Here is a 21,770-nt window from a genome sequence, read left to right as displayed (position 1 = left end):
GGTTCACTGCTGGAGACCCTATGTGGTGCTGTGACTCAAACCAGGGCCATCTTTGTGTAAGGCAAGAGCCTTACCCCTTGTATTCTCTCTCTGGCCCCTGAAAGAGTCTTTATTTATTTCATGGTGGGGGTAAGTGTGGGGGCACACCCAGCAGTGCTCAGGGATTATTCTTGGCTCTGTAGTTGGGGTTCATTCCTGGTGGGCTCGGAGGACCATATGGGAAAGCAGTGATCGAACCCAGGCCAGCTGCATGCAAGGCAAATGCTCTACCAGCTGTATTATTGCTCCGCCCATGGAAGAAATATTTTTAAGAGCTTGCTTGTACTAGCTAAGAATGAGGGGTTTCCAAGAGCACATTCCAGAGCTGAAACGGCAGGAGCAGGCATGACCCAAAGACTGAGAGTGGTTCTCAGAGGCCCTCCTCAGCCTGCAGAAGGCCTTGCACGCAGCCCCAGCACTTCTGCGGCCGCAGCTGCAGCGCCGCTCCAAGGGCAGCTGGTTGAGGCCCAAGCACAGGGCCACGTTGGGCGTGTGCCTCAGAGCCAGTAGGTCACTCCCAGCAGGTCCCTTGTTGTATCAGCTGTCGCCGCCTGTGAAATACTTGCACTTGGGATTCCTCTGAATGCCACACTGCACCTGTGCTCCCCTGGGCTGGGCTGTAGAAAGAAGTCGGCCCAGCTGGTGGCTGAATAGCGCGATGTGGGACAGGCTGCTCTCCGTTGGGTTTTGTTTTTGTTGTGGCTGCTGCCTTCTCTCTTGTGTCACTCACTGCATGCAAGGAGAGATGGTGTCCTTGCTGTTCACCGACTCCAGGGGGACTGGAAGCATTAACTATTGGGATCTCGACATTGAGTTCATGCACTTTGCTCTGCTCCTGAGACCAGGCGGCAAGGAAGGATCTTCACTGGAAGTCATGTAGGCAGGTAAAAGTTTGAGCCTCTTGATTGGCCAGATCTAGTGTCTACTTAAAGTTTTCACTAGGCTTTGAGATTCTTTTATTTATTTATTTATTTAATTTTGGCTTGGGGTGGAGAGAGTTTGGGGCCACACCCAGTAATGCTCAGGGACCACTCCTGGTAGTGCTTGGGGACCATATGGGATATCAGGGATAGAACCCTGGGCACATGTGCGGCAAGAGCCCTACCCACTGTCCTATAGCTCCCGTTTGTGAGATCCTAACTAGTGTTTCAGTTTTTTATTTGCTTTGTGTTTTGTGGTACCAGGAATCAAGCCCAGGACTCCTACATATGCAAGTTACTCTACCGCTGTGCCACATCCCCAGACTGATGCTTCTGTTTTGGTTGGATGAGACCAGAACTAGTATGTTTGCATTGAAACTGGGTCTAATGAGCAGAAGAACCCTTGCTCTCCATGTTTGAGGTCCTGGGTTTGATCCCTGGTACCACAAAAGATCAGACAAGAAAATGAATGTAGTATTGTGATAACCCATGGACTTAGAAAGCTGCGATCCCAGTGGCCTTCCCAGGATAGAGCGGCACACCCTGTACCTCTAGTGCAGTTTTTAGGGTTTCCTCTGGCAGTTTGACACTAACCCAGGCATTTATAGGTAGACCCCAGTTTTTAAAATGGGAGTTGGGAAATTCTAACTTGTGTTGAATGTAGAGTGGTAGTTATTTGTTCTACAAAAGGAGTCTTAATTAATTGTCAGGATCAGGCTGTAGAAAAAGAGCAAGCTTATCTTTTTCTCTCTCAGCCCCAGTTTCCAGGAGCAGCAGCATGTATGGCCTGTTGCTGTGAGCAAAATCATTCTCTTGCCTAATTGGTAGCGTCCTCCAGGAGAGGTTGGCCCCACTGTGCGTGCAGTGTCCTGGCAAAAGGAGATCCTGTTCCTGGACATCAGATTTAAGCAGTTTTCATTTTGCCGTAAAAATGCAATCTCTAAATTGATAACTGGTGATGTCAGGGTTTGCAGTGATTCCAGTTCATCCAAAGCCCAGTTAAAGAAAAGGGAGCCAGGGGCTGGAGCGATAGCACAGCGGGCAGGGCATTTGCCTTGCATGCGGCCGACCTGAGTTCGATTCCCAGCATCCCATATGGTCCCCTGAACACCGCCAGGAGTGATTCCTGAGTGCATGAACCAGGAGTAACCCCTGTGCATCGCTGGGTGTGACCCAAAAGGCAAAAAAAAAAAAAAAAAAAGAAAGAAAAAAGAAAAGGGAGCCAGTTGAAATGGGTCAGTGGATGCGAGCACATTCCATCCCTACACCAGGATGTCCCCTTGTTGTTCCCATCACTTCTGGGGAGTTCCTCTCCCCCAAAAAATAAAACAAGGGGCCAGGGAGATTAGGGCTCATCAGACCTCAGTAGCTGGGCCTCAGCACCACCCGGAGGCTCCTGAGCATTCCTAGGGCAACCTGGGGGCCCCCAGCGTTCCAGGGCCCAAGTCAGCATCACATTCTTTTTGGTTTGATTATTTTGGAAGGGGGGGTGGGTGTGTGGGGGCTACACCTGGCGATGCTCAGGGCTTACTCTTGCTTCTGCACTCAGATATTACTCCTGGTGATGGTACGCAGGGGACCATATTGGATGCCAGGGATCGAACCCGGGTACTGTGTGCAAAGCAGATAGATGCCCTTCCTGCTCTATTATTGATCCGGCCCCCCACTGGCCTACTGGGAGTAGTCCCAGCCCCTAAGCACTGCTGGGAACACCCTCCCTCTCCCCCCACTCCTCCCCCATTTAAAAAAAAAAGCTTGAGGACATTGGGGCAAATTGAAATATAGTCAGCTTAAACTGGTTTCTGCTGACTTCTAAGGCTCTCTCACATAATTTTGTATCTGGGATCTGTTTGCCCTGAGGTTGAAATGGAGAATTATCTACTCCAATCTCCTTTGCTTTCAGAGCCTTCAGAAGAGAGTGTACAGCTAGTATTTTCGGGCAACTAAGGGTATATTTTGAAATTACTGTTCTGTAACCATTGTGTCACTGTTACTCAGACTGTTCCAAACAAAATAACCATTTCTGGCTGAGATTTATATCCACTTTATTCTGCCTCTGGGAAAGATTCAAAAGTGGCGTCTCTCCCAGCCTTTTATCCTCCTCTTCTACTTAATTTGTCAGCTTCAGTCCTAAACATTCACAGAGATGCCTAGTTTGCCTGAGCCAATTTCTCTCGCACTGAATGGATGATATTTAACCCACTTTGTAGTTGACAAGGATATTTAACTTTGGGTATCCAGACTAGTCAACACAAGCTTTGTCTGATTCAGCACTTCGAATTGTTTTTTGGTTTTCAGGTATAACAGTTTACAAGACTTTTAAGGGGAAGCCCTCCTGCCTCTGCCCGGGGTCCGGCTGCAGGGCCCTTCCCTGGGGCTCTGTAGTTATCAGTTCGTGGGTTCATTCAAGGGAATTCTGTGCCTTCTAGTTTTTCTTTCTTTCTTCAGGGAGCTCAGGGTCTTTGAGGATTGTTTGGGAAGTGAGACTCAAGTCATCTGGGTTTTCTTGGCAAGCAGGTGAGCATTGCTTCTTCCCACTGCGAGAACACCCATTGTCACAGCTTGCACTCCTGGAGACCCGGTCGCTGCAGCTGAAGCTGGGGCCTCTTCGGCGGTGCTGGTGGCACCCTGCACCCTCTTTCTCAACAGTTGTGGCCTGAGGGGGGATCACAGTGGCACTATTGGGCTTGAAAGATTTTTGGTACTATTTTCCTTTTGAGCCACACCCACTAGTGCTGGGGGCTACAGCAGCTCTGTCTCAGGGGCCGCTCCTGGTGTGCTGGGGTGAGCTTGAGTCCCCGACCCCCCAAGCATGTATTTAGTCCATTGAGCTATCTCTAGCCCAACAAAATTATTATTTTTTTTTTTTGTGGGGGGGATGCTGCTACTGTGTCTCTCCATGTCCTTGGACCATGTGAACAGGAACTGGTGATTTGGCCTGCCTTCCTCTTACCTAGGGAGACAGATGACCGTGTGTGAGCGAACTCTGCGGTGTTCATATCCTCTCCTCCCTTGGTCTTCGAAGCTCAGAGTGCAGGAAGAGAGTCCTGCTTCCCCGGGACCCAGTTTGAAGACTGTTTTCTTCTTTGTCAAACCTATGCCTTAATAGGAGCTGGAGTGATAGTTCAGCGGGTAGGGCATTTGCCTTAATGCCTCCGACCCGGATTCAATCCCAGAGCACTGCCAGGAATGGGACCTGAGTGCTAAAGCCAGGAGTAAGCCTTGAACACCAACTGTGCCCCCACAAAACAAACAAACAAACAACCCCATGCCTTGATAAAGTGCTTCATTTTATCAGCCAACCCTGAAACACTTGGCTTGTTGTTTCCCCTGGAGAACTATATTTGGTTTATGCCCTGAAAGGTCACAGTTAAAGCAGAATCTCAGTGTTCAGAAATGGCAGTGTTGAGGTACTGTGGGGACCTGCTGGAGGTGTGCTCTCCTTTTGTCGGCCTGGGGTCAAGTTGCGTGTTCACGTGTCTATGTGTGGCTTCGTGTGCAGCGTGTAGCATCCGTACTTATCCAGGGTATTTGCTTTGTCTTATAAAAATCAAACTAATTTGTGTTTGGAGTTTTGGCAGCCAGTAGTGTATTAATAGTTTAAGTAATGTGGTTACAGTAGCATCCATACACAAGTGTGTGGGATTGAAGTACAGAGTCACTGTAGCCCACCCCCACTGCTGCCCCATGGCTGCCCCGCGTCGCCTGCAGTCCAGTATTCCTTCCCCTTCTCCTTTTCTCTCACTGCTTGGGAATACAAGGCCAGGGGTTTGTTGTTGTTCAATACAGTATTCGCTTGGTTTTTGTCTCTGTAGTCCATAGATCATCTGGTATTTGTCCTTCCTCTGACTTAATTTGCTCAGCATAAAACCCTGCCAGAGCCAGAGTGATGGGACAACAGGTAGGGCATTTTGTGGGGTAGGCTGACCCAGGTTCATTCCCCGGCTTTCCAGAGGGTCCCTCAAGCCCGCCGGTAGTGATTCTGAGTACAAAGCAAGGAGTAACCCCTGGGCAGCATGGGGTGTGGCCCAAAAACCAAAACCATAATACCTTCCAGTTACGTTGCAGTGAAATGTATTTCATCTTTTCTTTTTTTTTTTTTTTTTTTTTTTTTTTTTTCCCCCCTTTATTTTATTTTATTTTTTTTAAAGTTGTAGATTTACAATTTTTTGTGCTTTGGTTTCAATTATACAATGATCAGATACCCATCCCTCCACCAGTGCCCATTTTCCACCACCATGGATAATATCCCTCCCACCCCCATCCCCCCATCCCCCCGTCTCTGTGGCAGGGCAATCCCCTGTGTTCTCTCTCTCCTTTTGGGTGTTGTGGTCTGCAAAAGAGGCATTGAGTGGCAAACATGTTCAGTCCATAGTCTACTTTCGACATGCATCTCCCCTCCTGGGAGGATCCTACAAACATCCTTTATTTGGTGCTCCCTTCTCTATCTGAATAGCCCTTTCCTCTAGGATATCCGGCTGGCCTCTAAGTTATGGAGTAATCCTCCTGGTGCTGATCTCAGCTAATCTTGGGTATTAATCTCATACTTTGTTACTTTATATCCCCCAGATGAATGCAATCTTTCTATGTCTATCCCGCTCTTTCTGACTCATTTCGCTTAGCATGATACTTTCCATATTGTACCACTTGTATGTAAATTTCATGACTTCATCTTTTCTAAGAGCTACATAGTACTCCATTGTGTAGATGTACCAAAGTTTCTTTAACCAGTCAAAAATATGGAACGCTTCACGAATTTGCGTGTCATCCTTGCGCAGGGGCCATGCTAATCTTCTCTGTATCGTTCCAATTTTAGTATATGTGCTGCCGAAGCGAGCACTTCATCTTTTCTTAAAGCAGCATAGTATTCCATTTTGTATGTATGTCACAGCAGTGTCAGTCATCTATATTCTGGCTAGTGAACTGAGTGCTGCAGTACTAAAACTCGTTTCTCTTGCTTTCGTGGTGCTAGGAATTGAATCAAGGAGCCTCACATACAAGGGCAGTAGTTGTTTGCCACATAGTCGGCTTTCTTTTGATCAGTTTCTGCTCACTCCACTAGAGGGCAGTCAAAGAAGAGGCTTGAAGGAGAACTCAGACCATTCTTTTCTTTCTCATTTTTGGCTTTAATCCCAAATTTTATTCAGTGACTCATCCAAAACATTCCTGATGAATAAACTTTAATCTTCATTTCCTCCTCTTTTTCATTCTTGTTAATCTGGAATAATGCAGCTCCGTAAGTGTTTGTGACTACGCACAAACAATCTCAATTGACTATTAGTTTCCATTGTTTTTTGAGATATTTAAAATGTTTTGAGGTTGGAGAGACTTCGGGAATTGAGGCTCTCACCTTGCATGCAGTTGACCCTGGTTTGCATTGCATATGGTTCTTTAGTACCTCCAGGAGTGCCTGTTAGCATAGAGGCAGGAATACCAGGTGTGGCCCACACCTCTACCTCCCCTCAAAAGAAGAACCAACTTCTGTAGAAGGCACCTTGAAAGAAACAATGCGCCTGCTTCTTGCTCCATTCAGTGGTCACAGCCCCTCTATCAGTATTCTGCTTTTCTCACTCACTTTTATTCTCTCCTAAAGAAAATGCTCAAACTGGAATCGCAGATACTGCAGTTTTCTACAGGGCAGGTGCGACAAAGCATGGACTTCTGAAACTTCATTTTCTTTCTTCTTTCCTTTTGCCCCCTTGACCGTATTTCTTTCAAGGGTGCCCTGGTGGCAGTGGAGGCAGAAAGGTGGTTGGGACAGAACACACAAGGGTCAGGCAGTCTCAACCTGTTGCTTCGTTGTCCAATGCTGGAAATAGGGCCCAGGGCTCAGGCAGAAAGTGTACTCTGCCTCTGAGCCACCTCGGCCCATTCCCTTCCCAAAGCACACCAGCTCTTCAGCTCAAAGGAAAGTTGGGCAGTACCCATGGCGAGGTCTGCTAGAGTCTGGGCTCCCCTGTGAGAACACAGAAAGTTCTCCTATAAAGTGAAGGTCTTGGGAAGGGGGTTGGACGACCCAGTGGTACTTAGGGCTAACCCCAGCTCGTGCTTCCTGGAGGGTCATGCTATGCTGGGGGTGCTCCCAGCTTCTGCTGTGCCAAGCTCCAGTGCCAGCCCCTTCGCAGCATTAAGGTCTTAAGAGCTTCCAGTTCTTGCCTATAAAGCTGTGGTAGATATTAACATTTATCCCCCTAGGTGCTAGCACAGTAGCTGATTTAAAATAGTTAATTTCCCCCTTAAATAGAAACGTGTGTTACCTTTGACTGTTTTTTAAATTTTTTGTTTGTTTGTTTTGCTTTTTGGGTCACACCTGGCAACGCACAGGGGTTACTCTTGGTTCTGCACTCAGGAGTTACCCCTGGCGGTGGTCGGGGAACCATATGGGATGCTGGGAATCAAACCCAGGTTGGCCGCGTGCAAGGCAAATGCCCTACCTGCTGTGCTATCTCTCCAGCCCCCAAATTTGTTTTATTTTTATGAAGTTGTTCATGATTTATTACATTCGATATTCCAACACCCAATTCCACCACCATTGCCCACCACCATTATTTACAGTTTCCAACCATTCCTCAAACCTGCCCCTATAGCGGGCCCTGAATAATTTGTTTTATGTTACTTGTTGTGATTAGCTAAAAATTACCAAAAAATATTTCCTTAGAAGAAAGTGTGATGTTGTATCTCATCATGGAGCCATTTAAGCCCTTAGGGAAGAAATTATTATTAACGTTACAGTTTAAGCCTTGTGTCTCTATATGTTCTTGAGATTGATAGTCTTTTACATCCCAACCAACGTGGTGTTTTCTCTCCTGATTTATCAGTGGTATAGAGTTTGAGATGTTCTGGATTTTGAATGGGATAATATGCTGGAGTTAAATTTTTAATTGGATGGTGACTGTGGGTGCCCTGATGACAGATCCTTACGTGGAGTCTGGAAGTATCTCTGCAGCTTTCTGATCTCTTTCGAGATTTATTTATGAGTCTCAGATCATGGCTGGTTAATGAGCTTATTTGGCACCAGAGGCAGTTCATCAGTGACTGCCAGTCTTCCAAAAGAACAGGGAGATGGGAGGAAGTAGTCCATGCCTGACTCTGTGAGAGCCTGGAGTTTTCGGTCACAAAATCCGCAGTATCTTTGACTCTTAACAATCCCTTCCTGTCGAGTAGAATCCCACACTCTGCAGTGTCTCTTCTGTTTGTTTTTGTTCTTGTTTCTGGGAACTACACACAGCGATGCTCAGGGGTTACATCAGTTCTGCGCTCTGGAATTACTCCTGGTGGTGCTCTGGGGACCATATAGAATACTGGAGATCAAGCCCTAGTCTAGCCACGTGCAAGGCAAGCGCCCTACTCATTGTACTGTCCCTCTCTGCTGTTTCCTTCCTAGCTGGCCCTTAGCCTGGCCTGTAATCTTGTTTGTGTTTCTGTCTCAGGGTCTCCCTTCCCTTCCCACTCCAAAGCCTTATCCCTAGCTTCACCACAGTGTCTCCCGTGGCAGGTACTCATTTAGTCTTAGAAGAAAGGAATATTTTTCAGAAATAGCAACAGTTCGGTTATACTGTATGTATTAGGCTTGGTTCTGGTGACTCATCCCAGTCTTTTTTTGGTCTCCCAGCTTCAGCTTAGGGCCTGGCTGTTGGGGAGCAGCAGGTGTGTGCTTTCCTGACTCTTTCTTCTTCCTACCCTAGCTTGCAAGCAAAGCACGGACAGAGAAGGAGGAGAAGCTGAGCCAGGCCTATGCAATCAGCGCTGGGGTCTCCCTAGAGGGCCAGCAGCTCTTCCAGACCATTCACAAAACGTGAGTTGGGGAGGCATGGGGGCTCTTAGCTCTGGGGGGTGGACCGGCCTGACTCTCGCCTGGCAGGAGACACACGTTGCCTCTTCATCTGGAAGAATGGGAGGTGTGGACAAGTTGTCTCCTTTGCCCTTTAGGCTTTTTGTCTGTAAGGCTCAGTTTGTAGGGACTCGGGATATAGTTCAGTGATAAAAGTACATGTTTCAAATATGTAAGTCCCTGGGTTTGATCCCCGGCAGCCTCCAAGAAACAGCAGCAAAAACAAAGTTTGGGATTTCCTTATTTCTAAAGGTCCCGTCTAGTGTTCAGTAATTTAGAACCAGTGATCTTTTTTTCCTTTCTCTTATATTGTTTGGTTCTTATTGTACCTCGCCCTGAAAGCTGATGTGGTTATAAAGGGAAAGTTCTGTCCAACTCACTCTTCCCAGTTGTATACTGGGATGAATACGGGGAATCCGGGAGAGCAGAAGGCCACCTTATAGCCACTTCCTAAAAGACATTTTTGTCACAGCAGAAGTCATTTGACTCTCCCCTGGCTTCCCTAGCTGCTGAAAAACTGCAACATTTGACACCCCCCTCCCTGCCTGCCGCCTTCTGTTACCCTATTTAACCACCTGGGTCTGGTGCACAGATGGCAGCTGGCATCAGAGCCGCGGGAGGCCGTGGTGTGAGTATCTGAGCACTCACAGGTATGTGAAGGAACTCTCAGTGACACCAGCCGCCCCGGGGGCCCGAGTGCGAGCTACCGTGGCTCTTCCCATCCTGGCAGGTGCCCAGCTGCTGAGAGGGTCCTGTCAGACGCCCCTTCCAGGGTGAGGAGGGCTGAGCACAGTTCCAGAGCATCCACACTCTTGTTTTTCTAAACAGGAGAAACTCCCCCTGGCCGAGTGAACGCCCCCAGACTCCAGCCACTGGTTCATTTCCACATGTATCACGGTGACTGCTTTTGTAGTGCAGCAGCAGCAATGTCTGGTCCTAGTGACAGCGACTGCACTGCCCACAGAGCTGAAACTATTTACCACCCAGTCTGGGCAGATGACTCAAAAGACTGGAGTGCATACTTGGCACGTGGGAGCTTCAGGTTTGATTCCCCATGCTACGTGGTCCCTCACGCCCTGCAGGCTGATGACCCACCAGGCACCACGCTGGGAGGGGTGCCCATGCAGTGCTGGATTTAGCATTCCAGCTAAATTTAGCTACAGAAAATATGTGTGTGCATGTGCACAATTCTTTTTTTGTTTGTTTGTTTTTGTTTTGGGCCAGAACCAGCAGTGCTCAAGGCTTACTCCTGGCTTATGCTCAGGGACTGTGGACAGTCCGCTCCTGGTGAGCTTGGGGGACCATATGGATTCCAGGGATTGAACCTGAGTCAGCCTCATGTAAGGCAAGCTCCCTACCAACTATACTAATTCTGTGTATACAATCTTCTTTTTATTTTTTTTTGGGTCCCACCTGGTGATGCACACGGGTTACTCCTGACTCTGTACTCAGGAATTACTCCTGGCGGTGTTTGGGGGATCATATGGGATGCTGGGAATTGAACTCGGGTCGGCCGTATGCAAGGCAAACGCCCTACCTGTGTGCTATCGCTCCAGTCCTGTGTATACAATCTTAACCCATTATGGGAAAAAAAAGTTTGCCAAGCTGGGCATGTATCTCAATGGTTAGAGCACTTGCATTGAAGAAGCAGAAATGTGGCTTCAGGAAGCTCACTTCAGAGGGCTGGAGTATAGACCAGAGTGATGGGACAGCATTGGAGGCACTTGCCCTGCATGTGGCTGACTGGGGTTCAGTCCTTGGCATCCTGTATGGCCTCCCGAGCACCTCTAGGAGTAATTCCTGAGTGCAGAGCCAGGAGTAACTCCCGAGCACTGCTAGATGTGACTCAAAAGCCCAAGAAGAGGGGGAAGCTGAAGCATATACTGTGCATGCTCCCCACCCCTGCCAGGAGTGAGCCCTAAGCACTGCTTAATGTGCCAGTCTCTTTTCTGGGCTGCAAGGTAAGTTGGACATATCGGTTTGAAAGTATTGTGTAGTATTTATAACTCAATTTTGGTTTGCCATTGAGTTTTCTAGGGTTTTCCAAGTCCTAATGCTTTGGAGTGACTCCTTTGGGCTCTCCACAGAAAAATAATGCATCTCTGTGATCACTCTTCTCGCTGGCGATGCCCAAACAAGTTTCTTAGCTCTTGCGTCCTGTGGCCTGCTGGCGTCCATGAGCTGGCGTTACGCAGCCTCAGGCAGGAGGTGTGGAGCGGATGGCTGCTCGAAGTAACTTTGACTGCTCGCTTTTCCTTCCAGCATTAAAGACTGTAAATGGCAAGAAAAAAACATCGTAGTCATGGAAGAAGTTGTTATTACACCCCCATATCAAGTGGAAAACTGTAAAGGCAAAGAGGGGAGTGCACTGAGCCATGTACGCAAAATAGTAAGTAAAGGAGGGGTGCAGCTTCACCTCGGGGGAGTCCCAGCCTTCCCCACACTGCCACATCCCTCCTGCTGCCTCTCTGCACGGGGCGTCTACAGCAGTGCCTGAGACACTCCTTTAGGGCGACATCGGTGGGCAGCCCTGTGTTCTCTGCATCGTGGCTTCTGGAATTAGCCAGAGTGCAGTGTTGGGCCTGAACCCAACTACTGCTTCTCTGGCTTTTTAGGAAGGGCTAGGTGACATCTCTGACCTGTGACTGTCCAGTTACAGCATTTGTAAAAACAAACGGCACCAAGAGAACATCATGTTGCTGAATCCCTGACCGACTTTTCGAAAATTCTGTGCTTGCAGAGAGGCCTTAATAATCTTCCGTCTCTATTGTAGTTTATGGCATAGACTTCTTTTAGCCCAGTCTAGCTCAGACGGCAAACGTGGTAAGCGGCCGCCTTCCTGTGGCTGGGAGTGCAGGCCTGAAGCCAGGGCAGTAGGGGTCTGTGGACTCGGCCCCGTGACGGGGCCGTTGACGCGTGGAGTGAGCTGGCCCAGCTATCTCCTTCGCTGACATTGGCTGCATGGTCTCTTGCAGGTTGAAAAACATTTTAGAGACGTGGAAAGCCAAAAGATCCTGCAGCGTTCACAAGCCCAGCAACCACAGAAGGAGGCTGCCCTGTCATCCTGAGTCCGCACACACGGAGACTCTTCCAGCGTCCAGCCACGGAGGCGGCGGTGGCGGCTTCGGCGGAGGCAGGCCGGGGGAGGGAAGGGATCCTATATTTCTTGCTGGCTCTTGTTAACAGGGCCAGCAGTTCCAAATCTTAGACTTGAACAAACAAAACACCCAACAAAAAAAAGAACAAGAGAATAATTTAAAAGTTGAATCATTACTTGACTAACAGACTTCGGTCCACCATGTCCTTTTCACAGCCCCCTCCTGGAACAGTCACCTTGTTAATTTTATTTTTGAAAATTCCTTTTCTGCTCCACCCTTTCTCCTCTGAGTTTCCTTTCCCAGCCTGTCCCCGGCATTCTGTTTTTACACAAGTGTCTACACTTGCCTTCTGAGTGGTCGAAAGATACTTTTACATCTCTTCCAAAATAAAAGTAACAAGCTGACTGTGACATTAAACCTAGAGGAGAGCAGCAGAGTCTCACTTGAAAGTTTTTGGATTTCTTTTTTCCCCCACCCCACCCCACCCTTTTTTTTTTTTTTTTTTGCACAGGGCATGGCTTGAATTAGTTTTATTTTTCTTAACTTTAAATATATATATGAAAATATATATTAAAATGTTCTCTAAATATTTTCTGCTTCTTGCAGGTCTCTTTTTACTAGATCATGGCCGTTCTTCCCACCTCATTCCTCTGAAAATGAACAATGCATTGCCCTCCTCACTGCCCCTAGCCAGGCAGCCCACTTGACCGGGTTCCCACGAGACTCTCCTGCGGCACTCTGTGCGGACGGGATTCGGCCGGGCGAGTTCCTGATGGGCTTGGAGTCAGTTCCCCGTGTACCAGTCTCACACGGGCCAGACCCTCAGGATTCTCCTTCTGCCTTTCGTCTTACTTGATGGTACTAGAAGCCCCTCCTTGCCACCTCCTGCTTCCTGAGTGGGGAGCCCCGCTGCCCCTGCCCGTGCCCTCTGCAGGGAGAGCTGTTTGCAGGGCATGTCACATCCTCCTCGAGGGGTTGATTTTCTTTCGGAAGAAACTTGGGCTTCGCGGATCTGAGTCTCACAGTCGCTGCCCAGAGCCTCTGGCCCAGGAGAAAGCTTGAGGGACCTATAGTTTCTCCTGCCAAATCCTCTTCTTATCCCCCGCCTCCCCCCTGGAACATTTTACAAGCTTATGACAGTTTGTATGTGCTCAGCCGATGGGCAGAAAACCTGGAAAGATTTTCTGGACTGCAGCCCATTGCCTGTCTGGTGTGAGTAACCTACTGAGAGCTGAAACTGGCACCTGTTGTCCCCGCGCCGCCAGGGCAGTGCCACGGGGCAGAGTGCCACGTTTGAATATCAGGCACTGAGTGGGCTGCCGGTGATGCTCACGAGACCGGCTTGAGCTTTCACGGGTGGAGTGGGGGGTTAATGACACTTTTTTTTTTTTGGCCATGATCTCTTTCCCTTTCCTTTTTTCTTTTCTTTTTTTTTGTAATTAAATAAATGATCAAAATTAAATAATTCAAGCCCTGCCTTCCAAATGAATTTTTTTTTTAAGTATTGTTTAGCAAAAACAATAAAACCCAAATTTTTTTAACCATCACTCATGTCTTGGGTTTGTGCATGCTGGAGAGGCCCTGGGGCGGGGGTCTGAGGTGCGTGTGTTTGACTTGGCCCTCGCCGTCAGAGTCTTTGCTCCCTCTAGCCCCTCAGAACTCATCTGAGATATGGTTCCAAGTATGTCCTGTAAAATGGGGATCCCGCAGGGACCAGAGTGATCCCACAGCAGGTGGGTTGTCTGCGTTGAACGCAGCTGACCTGGGTACAATCTCCAGCAGTCTCCTGTGGTCCCCCAAATCCTCCAGGAGTGATCCCTGATCACCTCGGGGTGTGGCCCCCTCCCCAAAATGATGGGGATCCCCGGGTGGGGGAGATGGTATTGCAGGTGAGGCACTTGCCTTGCAGCTGATGCAGATTTGCTCCCCTATACCCCATAATATACTGAGCTGCCCAGGAGTGCTCCCTGAGCACTATCAGGTGTGACCCCCCCTCCCCCAAAACTGCCCCTCTCCCAGAGGATGGGTATCCTATGGGGAGAATCATAAGTGGATTTAGGGGTTTGGGGGGTGGTAAGTGGGCACATGCATGAGCTGGTCTGTTACAGGACTGTTGGTTGGCACACTGGGGAAATCTTGAAGATATAAGTGTTTTTTATTTTTGGGGTTTTTGGGGGGGTTTTTTGTTGTTGTTTGTTTGTTTTGTTTTGTGGGCCCTACTCGGCAGTTCTCAGGGGTTACTCCTGGCTTTGTGCTCAAGAATTACTTCTGGTGGTGCTCAAGAGACCATATGGGATGCGGGAGATTGAACCTGGGTCGGTTGCATTCAAGACAGATGCCCCACCTGCTTATACTATCACTCCGGACACATTAGAAATGTCCGTTTTTCCATCCATCTGCTCTGGTAATATTTGACTCAGAGCACCAGGCCCTTCGTCTCCATGGAATCCTTTATACTTGTGGAGAGGGCCCAATAGGAGCCGAGGTGCAGCAGAATCTCCAGCCTGTCAGCGATACTGTGAGAGGCCTGAGCAGTGAGGGGGACAGAGGCGGCTGAAGAGGAAGCCCACTGTCCCCTCCCTGATGTGAAGAAGAGAAGCAAGAACCTAAGCGTTTGCAGGGCTGGCTTGTTGGGGAGCGGGGGTGGGGGCAGGGGCAGGAGCAGCTCCCAAGCAGTGCCAGGACCTAGGACTCACTGAGGCAATTGGGCTGGATGGTCAAGTGCTGAACTGGGGCCCCCCAGGGCTCCACCGGCAGCATGGGAGGTCACTTGTTAGCAGGGTTTGAACTCAGCTCCTCTCTCCTCCCCAGTCTCATCCCATTTTCTAGGTTTTTTTTCTTTGCTTTGGTCACACCAGACAATGCTCAGGGGTTACTCCTAGCTCTGCACTCAGGAATCACTCCTGGTGGTGTTTGGGGGACCACATGGGATGCCAGGAATCAGCTCTGGTTGGCTGCGTGCAAGGCAAACACCCTATTCACTGTACTATTGCCCTGACCCTTTTTTTCTGTCTTGGGGTCATACCTGGCTATGCTCAGGACTTACTCCCGGGTCTGCACTCAGGAGTTAACTCCTGGCACTGGTTGGGGGACCATATGGAGTGCCAGGTTTCAAACTTGGGTCGGCTTACCCACTATGTTATCTCTCCAGTCTCCCCCCCCCCTCCATTTTGTGTCTCATTTTTAGCTATACTTTTTTTGTTTGGGGGGGGGTACATGCCTAATGGTGCTCAAGGGTTGTTCCTGGCTCTGTGTTCAAGTGTTGCTCTTGGTGGTGTGACTCTCAGCTCTGCCCAATAGTTGCCCCCAGAGATGCCTTTCATTTCAGAAAGGCCCATGGTCTCATCAGAAATTCCCCCTGTGGCTCTAGCTTTCATTGAAAGTTTAGTCTTTATTTTTGGGCCACACCCCCATGTCAGTGCTGGGGCTGGCTTCTGGTGGGGCTCAGGGGATCACGTGTGTTGAGAATTGAAGGAGGTTTAACCACATACAAAGCAAGTGCCTTAGTCCCTGTCTTTCTCTTTTTTGACTCTAGCTTTAGTATTTGAAATACTGTGTGTGGTGGGGGTTGGGGGAGGACGACGAACTGTTTTTTCTTTGTATTTTTGTTTTTGTTTTTTGGCAGAGCCAGGGATGGAGCCGAGGGCCTCATCCATGCAATGCCAGTATTGGAGGTAACTCGGAGGCCTTGAGCGCTGCGTTCCACATAGGTGCTCCAGGTTTTATCTTCGGTACCAGCAGTCTCCCAGTACTGCTGGGAGCGATACCCCGAGCACCACCCAGAGTGGCCCCCAAACACCCCCCCCCTTTTTTTTTTCTTCAAAATTATCACTAACGGGGCTGGCTAGGACACTTGGTAAATCCTTGGCACCTTACATGGTTTCCCCAAGCACCATCAGAAATGATATGAGTGCAAAGCCAGGAATGAGCCCTGAGCATCACTGGATATGGAAAAAAAAAACACTACCCCACACCCCAGGCACCTGCTTTGTGAGCCCCCTAAGCCCAGAGTTCAAGCAGCACCTCGAACTCTGGCCTCACTCCCCACTCTGTGCTGGGACCCCTTCCTTTATTGCTTGATACCACGTGTCATGCTAGTTGAGCCCCACTACTGCTAAATGACGTGTTGGGAGCACCACTGCTGCGAGTGTGGCAGAGCTGGAACAGAACCCCAGGCCTTGCCTGCTCACGGGCTTGGGGAGGTGACTTGGGACTGAAGCACATGGTCTCTATCTGGGGGCTCCAGGTTTGCTCCCGGGCAACGCTGCCTGGGTTAATGCGAGCACTGAGATGGGAGCTGCCCCTAAACACTGCCTCTTGTGCTCCAAGCTCCACCCGACTCCCTCAGAAATAAATAATGCCCTGTGATTTTCCAAATGGATGGTACATGAATGGCTCACTTTCCTCTTCATTTGCCTGTTTTAGATGGGAACTGGGGAGCTATTGAGAAGGCAGAAACTGATTGACCCTAGGCTGGAAGAGCATCTCACAGCTGGAGCTCAGCTGATGCCTGCGGGCTGGCTCTGCCTCCCCATTCACATTCCTATTCCAGCAGCCTTGATAGTCTGTCCCTGCTCCAACACTTGCATCCACAGAGACCTCATTGCTCTGACAAGTGACACTTAATTGCTGCCGGGTGTCCTTTGGTCTTCAGGCATTTCATTCCTAGAAGAGGCATGACCTCAAGTCTGCCGCGCTCTTTCCATGATGCCCTTTCTTAGCAGCCTCTGGGGTCGCACAGGGGCTGCTCATGGGGCAGGTGTGACTGACCTTGTCTCCAGTGAGATGAATTCCATTTATAACTACTCTGACCTGCTAGGAGCTTCCAGTATACGATCCCTGCAATGTGTTCCAATCTCAGTAGGCTGTTTTTATGTGTTTCCATCTTCTCCAAAGGTCTCTCACAAGATCCAGATGTCCACGATAGCCTACTAACAGTCAAAAAGGGAAATAAAGTTATTTGACTCTCTTATTCATAGTGAAACTATTGGCCACTTGGAGGGCTTCCTAAGTAACTTGGTACATGCTGGTAGAGCCCATCGTACATTTTGCTTTTTTTTAAAAAAACAGTAAACTTTCCCAAGTCTAGTCTGTTGTGAAAATTGCAACATGGGGCTGGAGCTATAGTTACAGCCGGTAGGGCGTTTGCCTTGCAAGAGGCCAACCCACGTTCAATTCCCAGTATCCCATATGGTCCCCCGAGAACTGCCAGGAGTAATTCCTGAGTGCAAAGCCAGGAATGACCCTTGTGCATCACCGGGTGTGACCCAAAAAGAAAAAAGAAAATCAGGATTTGGGGCTGGAGCGATAGCACAGTGGGTAGGGCGTTTGCCTTGCACGGGGCCAACCTGGGTTCAGTTCACAGCATCGCATGTGGGCCCTGAGCACCACCAGGAGTGATTACTGAGTGCAGAGCCAGGAGTAACCCCTGTGCATTGCTGGGTGTGACCCAAAAAGATTGGGACTTTGAGGAATGGAGAGATAGTACAGGGGTTAAGGTGCTTGCTTTTGCATGTGGCTGTCCCCAGTTTGACATAGCATCTGATCCCCCAAGCATTGCCAAGGGTGACCCCCCCCCCCCCCGCTTGAGCACAAAGCTGGGAGTAGCCCCTGAATGCTTCCTGGTGTTGCCCCAAAACAAAAATAATTCAGAGCTTTGAGCTCAAGGCCTCAACACCATTTGTAGTATCTTCTCCAGGATTATTGGCAGTGAGACTTCAACTTTCTCCTGCATGATTTGCTCCAACCAGTTACATGAATTCAAAGGAGTTCAAGTGGGATCAACCAGAGGTGTTGGACTCATACCCTAGATTCATGGTGGCTTTTCTGGGAATGATTGTTATTTATTCATAGACCATGACTTATTTTTTGGGGGGGGCGACAAAGGGGGTACACCAGCGGTGCTCAGGGCTCACTCCTGGTGGGTCTCTGGGTACCATGAGGGTTGACTGGATCAGCTGTGTGCAAGGCAAGCACCCTGCCTGCTGGCCCATCTCTCCAGACCCAAAAGTGGTGGTTTTGACATGAAGTGAGACGGCTTTGGGGGCTCCGTGGCTCGGTTGTCCTGCAGGTCCGGTTGCACCGTGATTCGGTAGTTGCCCAGCCTTGCCAGGCATCAGCTCCTTGTCTCCGAAGCGAGTCTCAGCTGAGGATTAAGTGAAGCTTTAATGAGCGGCCTGGCCCTTGGCAACTGTCTCTTAATGTCACCATTATTCTCAGAAGAGTGCTGGGCAGGGTCAGCCCACACCCTTGGGAACCTAAGGACAAAGTGGCTTGTTTGGCCTCCCAGGCCGTTGACCCCAGACCCCCGTTTCAGGAGGAGGTGGGGACGCTCCTGGGAGGCCCGAGTGGAGGCTTTTGACCAGGGGTCTCAGGAGATCACAGTGGAACCTTCCAGTCTGCAACTGCTGGCCATGGGGACTCGCAGCTGATGCAAATTCCCAGCAGGCAGAGGGGGATGACAGCTGTAACACTGCTCTTGCCAGCTCCAGGGGGCCTCAAGCTGCTGATCTGACGCAGAGAGGGAGCGCAGGGGGCCAGGAGCAGGGCAGTCACCTGTTCGACTGGGCCAGGTCTACTTCCCTGCCTGTCAGGCCCCAAAGATGCCCACCGCAGCATCAGGCTCTGGCTTCCCTAGAGCTCCGGCTGCCTCCAACGTGCTGTGGCTGTGTACAGGGCAGGAGGGAGCAGTGCGTCTCCTGGGATTGCAGAGGGAGGAGGGGTGGGGCCTGGAGGGCCCAACAGCCTGCACCCCCCAAGCCAGGTGTGGCCCGAGAAACAGGGAAGAGTGGAGTAGGGGCAGGCCACTGGGGTTAGGCTTCTGTGGCTCAGTGGGGATTGAAGGAACATGTCCTTGAGGGCATGGGGGAAACTCCTGAGTGGGAGCAGACTGAGGCAAGATGGTTCCGGCCCCCATGGGTCCCTGCTGCAGGGCCCGGTGCTCCCCTGTCCCCGACCGTCATGGTCATGTGACAATGTACCCAAGGCCATACCCAGGCCCACTGCAGCCAGTGAGGAACCGAGGAACCAGGGGGCCTTCCCCAGCCCAGGCCCCCCAAGCTAAGGCAGAAGCATCCCCACCTCTTGCAGGTGGCTGCTCCCTGTGTCTCTGGGGACCCAAGTGCTGCCGCTTCCTCCCAGTGCCCTGTGGGATCTAGTTAGTGGGGCGCCAGGAGGCACCGGTTTCCTGGAGCAGCTGGGCCTCAGCCAGAACCGGCTGGCCTGCTGACCCCTGGACTCCTCTGTTGGGGGCTACTGCGCATCCTCCACTACCTCCACATCACCTCCACATCACCCCGGACGCCTGAGTGACCGAGGCCTGGAGCAGCTCGTCCTGAGCTGACTGTACCTCCTGTGCTGTCTCTTCCTGGCTAAGAACCAGCTGCAAATGTGGGGTGTTGGGGTGCAGCCCCAGCCACAAATCCAGGCTCAGAGGTTGTCTAGGAATGATGGCAGCCAGCTGGATGGGCCCTGGAACTCCAGGGGTTCTGGGGCTCCTTTAGGGACACTGAGCTGCAGCACCTGGAGTTCGAGGTGTAGGGGCATCAGCGGGCTGGAGCCTGCTGCCCACCTGACTTGGCTCAGTGGCAGGGGGATGCTGGACACCATGTGAGGCATTTTTGTTTGATTTATTTAATCACTCGCCCGGAGAAGCTGCCATCTTGGGAGAGCAGCCATGGTTGGCCGCGGCAGCAGCGGGCGGGAATGATAGCACAGCGGTAGGTCGTTTTCCTTGCGCGCAGCCAGCCTGGCCAAGCCGGGTTCAATTCCTCCGCCCTTCTCAGAGAGCCCGGAAATCTACCGAGAGTATCCCGAGTACAGAAGGACAGTACTCCCATTGTTCATTAATTTTGCTCAAGCGGGCCCAGTAACGTCTCCATTTTGAAACTTGTCATTACTGTGTTTGGCATATCGAATACGTCACGGGTAGCTTGCCAAGCTTTGCCGTGCGGGCGAGATACTCTCGGTAGCTTGCTGGGGTCTCCAAGAGGGGCGGAGGAATCGGAATCGAACCCTGCTCAGCTGGCTGGCCAGCAGCACACAAGGCAAACGCCCTACTGCTGTGCTATCGCTCCAGCCCCAATGGGAGTACAGTGTTATTTAATCGCTGTGAGATACAGTTACAAAGTTGTTCATGATAGGGTTTCAGTTATACAATGTTCCTATACTCATCCCTTCACCCGTGCACATTCCCCCCACCCCCTTCTTTTGGGGCAAAGGGTTTGTAATACAGGTACTCAAAGATTATCACGTATATACTTTACCTCCTGTTAGCACTCAGTTCTTATTCAGAGTTAATTGTCATAGTAGCAGGGCTGGAGTGATAGCACAGTGGGTAGGGCATTTGCCTTGCACGCAGCCAACCCAGGTTCGATTCCTCCAATTCTCTCAGAGAGCCCAGCAAGCTACTGAGACTACCCCGCCCGCACAGCAAAGCCTGGCAAGATACCCGTGGTGTATTCGATATGCCAAACACAGTAACAAGAAGTCTCACAAAGGAGACGTTACTAGTGCCGCTCAAGCAAATCGATGAACAATGGTGTTGTCTTAGTGGTCCCTTCTCTGTCCTAACTGCTCTCCCCTACTTGTGGCATGCTTCCAACGAGGGACCAGTCCTCCTGGCCCTCATTTCTACTGTCCGGGTATTAGTCCACTTGAGGCATTTGCATGTGGTCAGCGTGGGCCATGCACTGGGCCAGGCTGCCTGGCCAAGGTGGCTACTGTACTGTCTCATGGGCAGGTCACTGGCTGTGGTCACGGATGACAGAAGTGCAGATGGGACTCAAGAGCTGGGGGCCCTCTGGAGAGGTGGAGGGGTACTGCCAAGGATTCAAGCAGCTGGGAGAGCAGATGGTGCCATGGAAAAGGAAGAGGAATGTTTCGCAGGAGTCTGAGGGCTCAAATGAGACTGCAGTGGTGAAAGAAACTGAGGGCAGGGGGCGGGTGACAGTCCCCAACACAAGCTCCCTCTTCAACATCCCACTGAAGAGGGTGTAGGTAAAAGTTCAGGAGAAGCCCTAAGGGAACAGGCTGGATTGCTCCCCCCCACCCCTGCCTTCATTCCTCACCCTGATCTGCCTCTTGGGGGTTTTTCTTTTTCTTTTTTTTCCTCCTTTTTTTGCTGCTTGAAGCTGAGACTAGGCAAGTAGAGGGAAATGAAACCAACTGGAAAAAGAATTCTGTGTGTGTGTGTGTGTGTGTGTGTGTGTGTGTGTGTGAGAGAGAGAGAGAGAGAGAGAGAGAGAGAGAGAGAGAGAGAGAGAGAGAGAGAGAGAGAGATGCGGAAGGAAATAGCACATGCTGTGTTCACTGAGGGGCAGGTAGAGGTAGGAACTTTTTTTTTCCTTTTTGGGTCACACCCTGCAATGCTCAGGGGCTCAGGGGTTACTCCTGGCTCTGCACTCAGGAATCACTCCTGGAGATGCTCAGGGGACCATATAGGATGCTGGGAATCAAACCCAGGTCGGCTGCGTGCAAGGTATACGCCCTACCCACTGTGCTATTGCTCCAGCCCCAGAACTTGTATTTTTTTTAAAGCGAACACTTTTTCCTCTTGCTTTTCTTTACCATTTATTGTTGCACAGTGGATCGTGGTACCAAGAGACCTCACAACCGCAGTGCAACTGGGATGGAACTGGTGACTCATCCGTGGTAGCACCCGGGATGGAACTTTGAGACTCTCATCCAAGGACAGGCATCCCCACCACTAAACCGCACCCCTACACCCCAGTAATGAAAAATACTTTTTTGAAGGCGGAGGTCACACCTAATGGTTGTCAGGAGAGACTCGTGGGGTGATGTTTTGGGGTCACTCCCAGCAGTGCTGGTGAGCAGAGTACTCACTCCAGCTCCTTGAGCATTTCCCGCACCCTCTCCAGCATC

General features: G+C 50.3%; 1 protein-coding gene and 1 non-coding gene across 2 annotated transcripts in view; one reads left to right on the top strand and one right to left on the bottom strand.

The window, feature by feature from the left end:
* The window catches only part of LSM12 (LSM12 homolog), a 31,171-nt gene extending 18,866 nt beyond the window's left edge, over window positions 1-12,305 (top strand). The window contains exons 3-5 of the mRNA XM_056127103.1: window positions 8,645-8,754; window positions 11,053-11,179; window positions 11,766-12,305. Of these exons, the coding sequence (XP_055983078.1) occupies window positions 8,645-8,754; window positions 11,053-11,179; window positions 11,766-11,858 (330 nt within the window). The 3' untranslated portion in view covers window positions 11,859-12,305. The remainder of the gene's footprint in view (window positions 1-8,644; window positions 8,755-11,052; window positions 11,180-11,765) is intronic.
* Window positions 5,693-5,799, bottom strand: LOC130036222 (U6 spliceosomal RNA). The gene has a single exon (XR_008794275.1). It is a non-coding gene; the product is annotated as a U6 spliceosomal RNA (small nuclear RNA).
* Window positions 12,306-21,770: the final 9,465 nt, after the last annotated feature.

The sequence above is a fragment of the Sorex fumeus genome, unplaced genomic scaffold (assembly GCF_029834395.1).
Source record: "Sorex fumeus unplaced genomic scaffold, SorFum_2.1 ptg000063l, whole genome shotgun sequence".
Taxonomy (NCBI): domain Eukaryota; kingdom Metazoa; phylum Chordata; class Mammalia; order Eulipotyphla; family Soricidae; genus Sorex; species Sorex fumeus.
The sequence above is the reverse complement of the archived record's forward strand: the minus strand, read 5'-3'. Positions and strand labels throughout refer to the sequence as shown.